Source organism: Penaeus monodon, chromosome 8, assembly GCF_015228065.2.
Source record: "Penaeus monodon isolate SGIC_2016 chromosome 8, NSTDA_Pmon_1, whole genome shotgun sequence".
NCBI lineage: Eukaryota > Metazoa > Arthropoda > Malacostraca > Decapoda > Penaeidae > Penaeus > Penaeus monodon.
Window position 1 is genome coordinate 13752353 of NC_051393.1, and position 13344 is coordinate 13765696.

The 13344-nt window shown below is 42.3% G+C and overlaps 1 protein-coding gene across 1 annotated transcript in view; it reads right to left on the bottom strand.

Annotated features, from left to right (window-relative positions):
• LOC119575884 (rho guanine nucleotide exchange factor 18-like) overlaps window positions 1-13344 on the bottom strand; it is a 188740-nt gene that overhangs the window by 14164 nt on the left and 161232 nt on the right. The window contains exon 15 of the mRNA XM_037923422.1: window positions 1774-1833. Within this exon, the coding sequence (XP_037779350.1) occupies window positions 1774-1833 (60 nt within the window). The remainder of the gene's footprint in view (window positions 1-1773; window positions 1834-13344) is intronic.

The following is a 13344-nucleotide window of genomic DNA, read 5'->3' on the forward strand; positions in this document are numbered from 1 at the left end:
ACATGCATGCACACACAAGTGTACACACACAAATACTTACACATACACATACACACACACACCTCTCTCTCTCTCTCTCTCTCTCTCTCTCTCTCTCTCTCTCTCTCTCTCTCTCTCTCTCTCTCTCTCTCTCTCTCTCTCTCTCACACACACACACACACACACACACACACACACACACACACACACACACACACACACACACACACACACACACACACACACACACACACACACACACACACAACAAACACAAAAACGAGGAATTCCTTAGCCCCCTTACTTCGGGATTGCACTTCCCCTTCGATCTGCAATGCCACTGTAGACGATATTTCACGAATTTTCCATGCAACATTCCGTGCATTCACTAATTGAGATAAGTGTACTTCCAACCTAATATCAATATGATTAATGGGGCCATCCGCTGCATCGTTTTGCAATTCTGAAATTCGCCCGTGCGACTTCATTCTTCTTCATTTAAGAAATAACTAAATTCATACGTACGTAAGCATGTATACGTGTGCATGTGTATGTGTATATGCGAGCATGTATATATGTATGTGTATACATAATTTTTATTTTATTTTAACGGTAGGTTCATGTTTGAGCCGCCGTGGTCACAGCATGATACTTAATATGTGTATACATATGCATGTAAAATATACATATATGTGTACGTGTGTGTATGTGTGCATCTTTATATCTGTGTGTGTACTTGAGTGGATGCGTATACGTGTACATGTATGGGTGCGTGTAGGAGTGCATCTATGGGTGCGTGTACGTGTACATGTGCATGTGCATGTACGTGTGCGTGTACGTGTGCGTGTACGTGTGCGTGTGCGTGTACGTGTATGTGTGCGTGTAAGTATAAGTATAAGTGTGCGTGTACGAATGTGTGTGCGTGTAAGTGTGCGTGTACGAATGCGTGTGCGTGTACGTGTGCGTGTAAGTGTGCGTGTGCGTGTACGTGTGCGTGTTTACGCACGTTCGGTCGTTTGCGGACATTAAATCACACTTAACAAAAATAAATGATAAAACCTACGTACAGCAGACTCACATGCGTTTCCATCGAGAGCTTCCTTTGGGGCGCCGACGCGGCCGCCCAAGAAAGGCTCTGCGGGAGGCCTGTCTGTCTGTCCGCCAAAGCTCAATCACAAACTCGCCCTCTTCACAAACTCCTGACAGCTGGCGCCCTCATTGCCTTCCCTCTCACTCCCCTTCCTCCTCCTCCTTGTTGCTCCGATCGTGTTGCAAGTCGGAGCTACGCTGAAGGCCCTAGTAATTGTTGCAAGTTGCAGACAGCTTTCCATTATCTCCAAAATCTTATCGCTGCTTTATCTCCAGCCTTCTCTCCACATCAGTTTGTGAGACCAAGATGAAGACTAGTACATCTGGCATTCCTATCTGGACATTTCATTTTTCTTCTTCTTCTACTTTTTCTTTCCTTCTTTTTTTCTCTTCTTCAGTGTTCGGCTGATGTAGGAGTTGGCTGGAATATGCCATATTATCCTGGTCGATTTTCCATAAGGATATTCCTCTCTACTTCACTTTACATAATGTGCAGAAATGAGCGGAGGGAACATCGTTTTCTATATTAATATCCTTGTCGTTTCATGATCATCGTCGACGAAGTTATATGATGCACTTACTCATCCTTAACGGAAAGACCCGCATTCATACAAACAAACAACAAACAAAACAAACACACACACACACACACACAAAATTAAACAAAACAAAACGAAACAATAAGTCAAATCTGCTGTTGCTTACTTGGCATCGGGAACATCGTGCGGTAGAAGATCGGCCTCCTTGTCTTCGCTCTGCACCTTGCTGCAAGGGGGGGGCGGGAGAACACAACGCATGTCAGGGAAGGCGGGGTCACGGGGTCCATACATAGCAGAATGGCGACAGAGGGGAAAGGGGGAGAGAGAGGAGTGGGGGGAAAGGGAAGAGAAGGCAGAGGGGAAAGGAGGAGTGATACGAGAAGGAAGAAGGGAAAGGGGGAGGGAGATAGGAGAAAAGGAGGAGGGGGATGAGGGGGGGAGAAAAGGAAAGAGGAGAGTAGGAACAGGGGGAGAGAAGGAGGAGAGGAAAGGGGGAAGAGAGGAGAAAAGAAAAGGGGAAAGGGGGGGGGGGGCGGTCAGAGTCAAAGGAGAAGAGAGAAAGAGAGGAGGCAAGAGGAGAGAGAAAAGTGAGGGGGGCAGGAGAGAAAGAAAAGGGGACCGAGAGACAGTGGAAAGTAGAAGGGGAGAGTGGGGATGGAAAGAGAGAGAAATGGAGGGGAAAATCAGTGAGGTAGAGAAAGGAAATGAGAAAAAAAATATATAGAAAGAAGAATGACATAGAAGCGTAAATTATAAATCGGAACGAGGGAATTAAAAGGAGAAGGAAGCAAGGCAGGAAGACAAAGTGAGAGAGAAAAAAAGAACAACAATGAGAAAGCATAATAAATATATTACCGTCAAGCATCACTCTATCTTCAAAGCGGAAAATATAATAAGAGTATAATGATGACATATCTCCTGTTTCACTCTGACAGCAGGAAAGTTCACATCTGATACACAATGAAACAAAACACAACAACTTCGTTCAAGTGTTCAAGATTCTAATTCTAAGTCTACCAACTTGTAACAACCTACAGAAGACGGGGAAAAAGGTGAGTTTGGTATCATCCTCCTCATTACAATTACAAACATCCAAAATACAAAGACATAAATTTCCTTGGAACACTTGGAAGAGAACTTGCCAGAGAAGACACGCTGTCACGGTTGTCATCTTAAAAATTCCTTCTTCGATAAGATAACGAGTATTTTTTCCGTTTCTTTTTATTGGGGGAGGGGGAAGGGAGGGGGTAATCTGAGACCTATGTTCGTCCCATCCAAACTCTCAAGCTACACCTCACCATTCGGAAGGGAAAATCATGGTACTTCAATTTCGAAACTCAAATTACTATCAAATTCATCAACTAATGCTTTAGTCTAGAAATTCAGTCGCCACAACCAAGGGGCTATCCGAATCCCTTCGCTTCCAAATGTAATCACACGATTCACATCGGCAAAGTTCGACTGTTAACACAGAGGTCAAGCGGAGAGCCGGATTTGACAGGTCCCTGTGTGGATGGGAGTGACATCACCGCAGACAAACTAACTTTCACCCCCCCCCCTTCACACCCATCCCTCAGCTCTCTCCACCCAGTCCCTTGGATTTGGTCATGGCAACCTCATATCATCCGTGTCAGTTACAGCCGGCGTGACATTCAAATTGTTCCAGATACAGTATTTGCGAAATTGAAAGATGCAGTCAACTGGTCAGTGTGTATATGTATATATATATATATATATATATATATATATATATATATATATATATATATATATATATATATATTTATATATATATATATATATATATATATATATATATATATATGTATGTATATATATATATATATATATATATATATATTATATATATATATATGTATATATATGTATATGTGTATGTATATATATATATATATATTAATGTTTGTATATATATATATCACATATATATACATATATATATATATATATATATATATATATATATATATATGTATTGCATGTATATATGTATACACATATGTATATGTTATATACATGTGTATATATATACACATGTGTGTGTGTGTGTGTGTGTGTGTGTGTGTATATATATATATATATATATATATATATATATATATATATATATATATATATATATATATATATATATATATATATATATACACACACAAGTATATACATATATAAATATATACACATACCTATCGTCCCTCCATCCACCCATCCTATTTATTGATCTATTTACTAATTCATTTATCTACCTATCATCTATCCATACATCTATATAATGCGCACACTGTATCACTGTACAGCTATAGATTCTGGTCAGTGTGCGAAATGGATATCATTGACGCTGCTGTCACTGTCACCTGCATTGTCATCATCATTAGCATCATGTATCATCTAGGATGATTTCGATTCACGATACGTAGACTACCATGCGACTGGTATTAGAATAAAGAAAAGAGAGAAGAGAACAGAGAATAGAAGGACGGGGGGAGTGAAGGAGGGAGAACGGGATGGAAGCAGGGAGTCAAGGAAGGGGAGGGTGAGATGGAGGGAGAGGAGAGGCAAGTAGAGGGAGAGGCAGAGGGGGAAGATGAAAACGAGGAGGGGAGGGAGGAGAGAGAGGGGAGAGGGAGGAGAGAGAGGGAGGGGAGGGGAGGGGAGGGGAGGGGAGAGGAGGGGAGGAAAGGAAAGAGGGAGAAAGAAGAGAGAGAGGGAGAAAGAGGAGAGAGAGAGAAAGAGAAGAGAGAGAGAGAGAGAGAGAGAGAGAGAGAGAGAGAGAGAGAGAGAGGAGAGAGAGAGAGAGGAGAGAGAGAGAGAGAGAGAGAGAGAGAGAGAGAGAGAGAGAGAGAGAGAGGAGAGAGAGAGAGATAAGAGAGAGAAGAGAGAGTGAGAAGAGATAAAGAGAGAGAGAGAGGAGAGAGAGTAGAGAGAGAGAGAGAGAGAGAGAGAGAGAGAGAGAAGGAGAGAGAGAGAGAGAGAGAGAGAGAGAGAGTTGGATTAAAAGCAATATGATCCCTGCTAAATTTCAAGAACCACCATTTTTTTTTTTTTTTTTATAATTAAATATAATAAGTTAGTTTTAGAAAGATCTTAAAGATATGGTTTAAACAGGATTCCTCATGGACTCAGTTATCAATTTATTCGCGACACATTTTCAATCAGGCAATGAGCACAATGCATTTACTTACCTGATGTTTTCTACTTCTGAGAAGAAAATCAGACTTTCTTAAACTCTCGTTCCTTAATAGCGCTGATGATTTGGCATCTATCTTGTGATATATTTCTAAATCTTTGCGCTCTCTCTCCTTCCAGAAACTGAGCATAATATTTACAAGAAGTCCTGAAAGAGAATACGGAGGTAATAAGTGATTATATGAATCCAGCATAATAATATTTAGTTCAAAGAAAAAGAGAAGCAAAAAAATTAAGGTACACTTAATTTTTTTCAGCGAATCTTACCTCAACCAGAGCCAGAGCTTTCTCAAGGTAATGAGTCCTCATCCTGAGTCCTGCTGTACTTCATGAGCGTCCTCCGCATCAGCGGGTATTTGGTTACTCGGTGCGTCACGAACAGGATGCACTCGGGAATGCCCTTCTTCTTCCTGAGCGGGGTGGTTGGACTTCTGTCTGTAAATGCCTGGAATCTGCGGTCCGTTTTCAGGATGTCCTTGTAGTACGATACCTGCGGCAGGGCGGGGATAGCAGTGTATAGTTAACGAAAGATATCGCATTACTCTTGGGGCGTAATTGGATATGATATATATATATAATATATATATATATATATATATATATATATTATATAAAATGTATGTATATGATATATATATTATGTATATAATATGTATATGTATAAAATATATGTATCTTATATGTATATGTATATATATGTATATGTATAGTATATGTATATATGTATATGATATATATATGCATATATAGTATATGATATATGTATTATCTATGATATGTAATATATGTATATCTATTTAGCTGATATGTAGTATAGATGTAGGTTATGTATATAATATGCATATATTACATTATATGTATATATAAATACATGTATATCATACCTATATGTATATAATAACTATGTATATATATACATATTGTTATATATATACATAATTGTGTGTGTGTGCGTGTGCGTGTGTGTCTGTGTGTGTGTCTGTGTCTGTGTGTGCGTGTGCGTGTTTGTGTGTGTGTGTGTGTTTGTGTGGTGTGTGTGAGTGTGTGTTGTGTGTGTGTGTGTGCTGTGTGTGTGTGTGTCTTGTGTGTGTGTGTGTGTGTGTGTGGTGGTGTCTGTGTGTGTGCTGGCTGTGTGTGTGTGTATTGTGTCTTGTGGCGCGTGTGCAGTGCGCGCTCGCTTGCTCGCGCGCGACACACTTTCGGCAAGCCCTCCCCAAGGTCGTTAACAAGGACGTGAAAAGCCGAGGTCCTCACCGCGTCCTGGTGCTGCGAGAAGAACTGTCCGTAGGCGTCCTTGAGTCCCTGCGCGTTTCCCCGAGAACTGGTCGACGAGGAGGTCGCCGAGGTCTCGATTGTAATTGTGCCTCCTCTGTCTCTGGCGCAGGCCGCCACAGGAACGGAGCAGGGACCGTGATGAGCTCGCCAAGCACGGGAAGATCCGCTTGATCATAGAGTCCTGATGTCAGTTCCCGAGCCATGCCCTCGGCGAACACCTGGCGAAGTGAAGGGGGGGGGGGGCTTATGTATCGATCTTATCATTTTCTATCTATAGTATCATTATCTTCTACGTGGCCATATGCTTTGAAATAAACCAGCTCATTCAAAGAGAGAGAGGCAGTAATGTATCTGTGTAAGGGAAAAGGAGAACAAAACCAAAAACGAAAGTACCACAAGGTAAAACAAACAAGAAAAAATTGAAACATGAATCAGGGTACTTGCCTTCTGCATGACTTTCAGCATGCGACAGTGGTGTTTCTCTGTAATTATAAGCTCTAGACGTGTTCCTGTTTTTTCACCTGCTTCTCTGTCAACGTATCACCACCTGAAAAAAATTAAATTTCAGTATCAAAACCAAATCCAACAGATACCTTATAAAAATAATTCTACAAAATACATTTATGAAAACAGAATATCCCCTTTATTATAACGAGGGATATATTTCAGAAATTACATGTCTAATCTGAATATTACAACTTCTATGCGAAGTCGAGACTTGTATTCATAAGCTACCATCTCTGTAAGAAGTAGTTAGTGCTTCCGCCATAGCGTAAAAGTTTGCTGGTATCAAGCTCAGTGACATACCTACGTTGCTGTTTCCGTTCATTATAAGCCTATGCTTAAAAAACACTATATAGTAATAACAATTATAACAATTAATGTTGATAAATATCAACAACGATATAATGATGATAATAAATATAATGATAATATAATTAATAATAAAAAAAGATAGTAAATATAATAATGATGATGATGACTAACGATGGTTAAGATTAAACCCAATCGCCACGTTTGGCAAGGACTACAGCCAGGCCCACTGTAACACAGGTTTATTTATTGTATTTCACACATAGATGCTTACACAGTGCTTAGTCATCAAGGGTCATATTAGTCCTACCTTTCGCACCTGTTTACCTTTTCATGGACTTTGGGGAAAGGACTTTTGCATTATTTCATTGTCTTAAATGTAACAAGTTTTTAATAATATTTAAAATCATAACATTAAATAACAACAAAACAGTATTGATAATCAATTGTATTAAAAGGGAAAAAAAGCATTTTTCCGCCAATTCAGGAATGGGGAAATCAAGACAGTCAAGTAGGCTTACTGAAGACTCCTTGGAGGCTGAGCACATGTGGAGCCATCTGTATGTACAAAATTCACAAAAAACCTACAAGGGATGACAATAAATCCGGGGTGATTGGGTTAATATATAATAATAACAAAATGTATGATAAAATAAACAGTAATATGAATAGCAGTAGTATAGGCAATAATAAACAATAATATAGCAATAATAAAACAATTATAAAATTATAATAACAAAGTAAAATAACAACTTACCGACATACCACCCTAAATATACAGGAACATATCAAAGCACACGTCTCGCTCAAAACAAAACTTGTCATTATCTATTCTATCTATCTATCTATCTATCTATATATAAAACAATAAAAATTAAATAAAATCCACCACCCATATCCCCTCCCTGGATTCCATGCAACTCCTCACTCGCCCAACACCCTTTGAACTGCAATGGGGGGGGGCTTACCTTCCTCTCGACCGTGGGAACCCATAGCTCGGGCTCTTTGTCTAAAAGCCGGAGCTCGGATCGGGTCAATATAGTCTTAGACGGGTTCTGGGGGGAAAGGAAAAAAATAGAGAAAATACTTACAAAAAGGTCTCGTTTCAATCTCCTAAAACGGGTATAATTGTTGCTGAAGTCACTTAATAAAAAGAACAGAGATAGGTTGAATGCTATATCTCGGCCTAGGCGAGGTTAACTCTTACAAAAAAATGATCGGATGGTAATTTTAATCAACATCAAAAAAGTACGTATGATTTTCCTTTTGGCAAATTATGCACAGATTGTTGGATATATATATAGAATATTATATATATATATATATAGATATTATATAAGATATAGATATATATATATAGGTATCTATATATATATATAGATATTATATATTATTATATATATATATGCATATACGATGTATATACATTACATATACATAAAATATACATCATTTCAAAGTTACAATTTTATAGTCAGAAAAACACATTCTAATGTGCTAAGTTCATAATATCGCACTGTTCTCATACGAGTTGTAATCATTATTATTAATCATCAGTATCAAAGTGTATATTTAAACATAGTAAAAAAATAAATATTAACAGACTACCTCATTCCATCATCTAGAGATTCCAAATGAGAGTTGACCTCCAGAATGCTGTCGAAAAGGTCAAATGAAAAAGTATTTCCAAAAACATGACATATTGCAGTACAAGCTAACTGTAATCAAGAATGTCATTTCACGTTGGGAAAAAGAGTATAGCAATGCAATTTTAATCAAGCCAGGAGAAAGGTAGAAAATATAAAAACGGAGGAACACACGCACAGAAATTGTATCGAAGTCACATCACTTCCGCCTCATCAACTTTTATTCGTCACAAAATAGCAGCGTGACCTCTCGCTCGACTCCCAATCCGGAGGCTGACAGATGAATAATGAAAATAATACGGGCATACGTGTTTTCCGCCATGGGACTTCAGAAACAACGCAGTCTACACATTACAGCAAAACAGGACAGACAGACAGATAGACAGACACCACACAACACACACACACATACACACACACAGAAACACACCACACACACAACACACACACACACAAACACACACAAACACGCGCGCGGCGACGCGCATGCGCGCCGCGCCATCTTCCCTATCATGAAAAGGCTCTCCGCCGCGCCCTTCGTGCACCCTACTCGTCCTGCGTGGCGGGCGAGCGAGGTCTTCGCTGCGGCCGCGCCGTCTGTGGCGCGAGCCTCTTGCTCGTTCCCTGGCCTCCCTCGCTCTCCTGCTCACAGCATCTGCCCGCTTTCGTCCACGCTTTCTCTCCTTTCCTTCTTCTTGCGTTTACTCTCTTTCCTATCCTTGTGCGGCCTCTGCTCTTGGCCCTTTTGGCCTGACCAGGCCAGTGGCGGGGCTGGCCAAACGCGCCGTCTGCGGACGGGGCTCGGACAGCGCCGCCTCCCGCGGCTTGGCCTTCTCCAGAAAAGAGCTACGAAGGTCGTTCAGGCTCTCGGACTTGCTGATCTTCTCGTAGGTGGAGCGGATCGTCCCGCGGGTAATTTGCGATGCGCCATGCTCTCTCTCTCGCAGGTGGCTCCTCGCGGGGTCCATCGCACGCCCGTCGCTCTATATCACCTCTCTGGCTATTCCTCGAAATCCGTTTGGCTCTTCCTCGAAATTCCGTTTCGGGAGTATCTGGCGCCACACGATGTCAAGTTTTTGTTTTAAGCAAAATTTCCGTTTCAACCCACGATCCCAAAAGTAGTCTCTATCTCTTATCATTAATATCACAGAAGTTCCATAGTCTTTTGCCCACCCCTATGTGATCAACCACCTGCAACACATCGGGCGGTGCAATTAAAAACTATTCTCGTTACACCACACTCGCACACGGAGGCAGCTGGCGAGAAGGGGGGGGCAAGGGGCTCCCATTGGACCCTCCCTGCCCTCCCTCCCTCACGTAAACCTCGCCAACCCGCGGTTGCGCCGTCACCATCCCCGGCGTATATTTATTAGAGTAACGCGCGAGGCAGTCACCATTGTTCGCCGGGGCTCAGACGTGGTGAGCCCTAGACGCATCTCAGCCCATCCTCTGCGGCGGGGGAATAGGCAGGGCAAGGGCGGAGGTGGGCAGGACAGGGCAAGGGCTAGCTGCGAAGCGTGTGCGTGACTCGCGTCCTCGCCCTAAATCTCACTGCCGTTGGGACCGGAAGCTCTGGACACTATCATCCTTATCCACCGCAGCCCTGATAACAAGCATTAATTTACTCCGATCACGATTCTTCTACGCAGCCCTATGAAAAACCCCTTGCATCATGTCCTCTCTTAGCATCCTCGCGGTTTCAGAAAAAGTGGTAACGCATTTCTTTCGGCGTCCCAGTCCGGGGAAGCGAAACGTTGTTCAGAGAGCAAGCGCTTCGCTCAAATCAAGACTCTCACACAGATAAAGCAAGATAAGGAAATTCCTCAAACTATGCGGGCTGAATCAAGATCTCGTAAACATAAACATTTTTCGAAGGGTGACCTGCTATCATTCCAACTGCGCCCATTACATAAAAGGCCTATTTGGACATGACTCGCGGCTGCAAACATAAAGCGGGAACTAGCTGAGGTTTTATCGCAAAACAATACTGCCGTCGGGGGACAATTCCGGCACGGTTTCCTGTGCGTGCTCGTTAAGGGTACTTAATGAACGGAGAAAGAAAAAAATATGTATACATATACATTCACAATTACACATCGCATGGCACACACAAGGTACACACACAATATACACATACACTACACAACACACTCTCTCTCTCTCTCTACTCTCTCTCTCCTCTCTCTCTCTCTCTCTCTCTTCTCTCTCTCTCGTCTCTCTCTCTCTCTCTCACACAACACACACACACACACACAACACACACACACACACACACACACACACACACACACACACACATACATACATACATACACATAAACATTACACACACAACACACAACACACACACACACCACACACACACTAAACACAAACAAACACACCACCCACACACAACAAACACAAAAAACGAGGAAATTCCTAGCCCCTTACTTCGGGATTGCACTTCCCCTGCGATCTGCAATGCCAGTAAGACGATATTTCATGAAAATTTCCATGCAACATTCCGTGCATTCACTTAATGAGAATAAGTGTACTGCCAACCAATATTCAATAGATTAATGGGCAATCCGCTGCATCGTTTGCCAATTCTGAAATCGCCCGTCGACTTCAATTCTTCTTCATTTAAGAAATAAACTAAATTCTCTACGTACGTAAGCATGTATACGTGGCATGTGTATGTGTATATGCGAGCATGTATAGATGTATGTGCTATACATAATTTTATTTTTATTTGAACGGTAGTTCATGTTTGAGCCGCCCGTGGTCACAGCATGATACTTTAACTATGTGATACATATGCATGTACAATATACATATATGTGTACGGTGTGTATGTGTGCATCTTATATCTGTGTGTGTACTTGGATGGATGCGTATAGTGTACATGTATGGGTGCGTGTAGGGGCGTTGCAGTGCATATATGGGTGCTGTGTACGTGTCATGTGCATGTGCATTTACGTGGAAGGTAAGTGTGCGTGTACGAATGCGTGTGCGTTGTACGTGTACGTGTACGAATGCGTGTGCGTGTACGTGTGCGTGTACGTGTGCGTTTACGGTTGGCGTGTACGTGTGCGTTGTGCGTGTACGTGTAGTGTGCGTGTAAGTTATAAGATAAGTGTGCAGTGTACGAAGGTGGTGCGTGTAAGTGTGCGTGTACGAATGCGCTAGTGGGCGTGTACGTTGTTGAGTTGTAAGTGGCGTGTGCGTGTACGTGTGCGTGTTTACGCACGCTTCGGTTCGTTTGAGGACATTAAAGCACACTTTAACAAAAAATAAAATGATAAAAAACTACGTACAGCAGACTCACATGCGTTTCCATCGAGAGCTTTCCTTTGGGGGCCGGACGCGGGGGGGGGGGCCCGCCCAGAAAGCTCTGCGGGAGGCTGTCTGTCGTCCGGCCAAAGCTCAATCACAAACTCGCCCTCTTCACAAACAATCATGACAGCTGGCGCCATCATTGCCTTCCCTCTCACTCCCCTCCTCCTCTCCTTGTTGCTCCGATCGTGTTTGCAACAAGTCGGAGCTACGCTGAAGGCCCTAGTAATTGTGCAAGTTGCAGACAGCTTTCCATTATCTCCAAAATCTCTATCGCTGCGTTTATCTCCAGCCTTCTCTTCCACAATCAGTTTGTGAGACCAAGTGAAGACTAGTACATCTGGCATCTATCTGAGACCATTCATTTTTCTTCTTCTCTACTTTACTTTACTCTTTTTTTCTCTCTTCAGGTCGGCTGAGTAGGAGTTGGCTGGAATATGCATATTATTCCTTGGTCGATTTCCATAAGGATATTCCTCTCGACTTCACTTTACATAATGTGCAGAAATGAGCGGAGGGAAACATCGTTTCTATATTAATATCCTTGTCGTTTCATGATCATCGTCGACGAATTTATATGATGCACTTACTCATCCTTAACGGAAAGCCCGGCATTCATAACAAACAAAACAACAAACAAAACAAAAAACACCACACACACACACAAAATAAACAAAACAAAACGAAAACAATAAAGTCAAATCTGCTGTGCTTACTTGGCTCGGGAACATCGTGCGGTAGAAGATCGCCTCCTTGTCTTCGCTCGCCCTTGCTGCAAGGGGGGGGCGGGAGGAACATCAACGCATGTCAGGGAAGGCTGGGCGTCACGGGTCCATACATAGCAGAATGCGACAGAGGGGAAAGGGGATGAGAGAGGAAGTGGGGGGAAAGGGAAGAGAAGCAGAGGGAAAGGAGGGAGTGATACGAGAAGGAAGAAGGGAAAGGGGGAGGGAGATAGGAGAAAAAAGGAGGAGGGGGATGATGGGGGGGAGAAAAGGAAAGAGGAGAGTAGAACAGGGGATGAGAAGGAGGATGAGAATAGGGGGAAGAGAGGAGAAAAGAAAGGGGGAAAGGGGGGGGGGGGCGGTCAGAGTCAAAAGGAGAACGAGAGAAAGAGAGGACGGCAAGGGGGAGAGAGAAACGTGAGGGGGCAGGAGAGAAAGAAAAAAGGGGACCGCGAGACAGTGGAAAGTAGAAGGGGAGAGTGGGGATGGAAAGAGAGAGAAATGGAGGGAAAATCTAGTGAGGTAGAGAAAGGAAATGAGAAAAATAATATATAGAAAGAAGAATGACTAAGAAGCGTAAATTATAAATCGGAACGATGGGGAATTAAAAAGGAGAGAAGCAAGGCAGGAGGACAAAAGTGAGAGGAGAAAAAAAGAACAACCTGAGAAACTAAAAATATAATTACCGTTCAAGCACACTCTATCTTCAAAGCCGGAAAATATAATAAGAGTATAATGATGACCATATCTCCT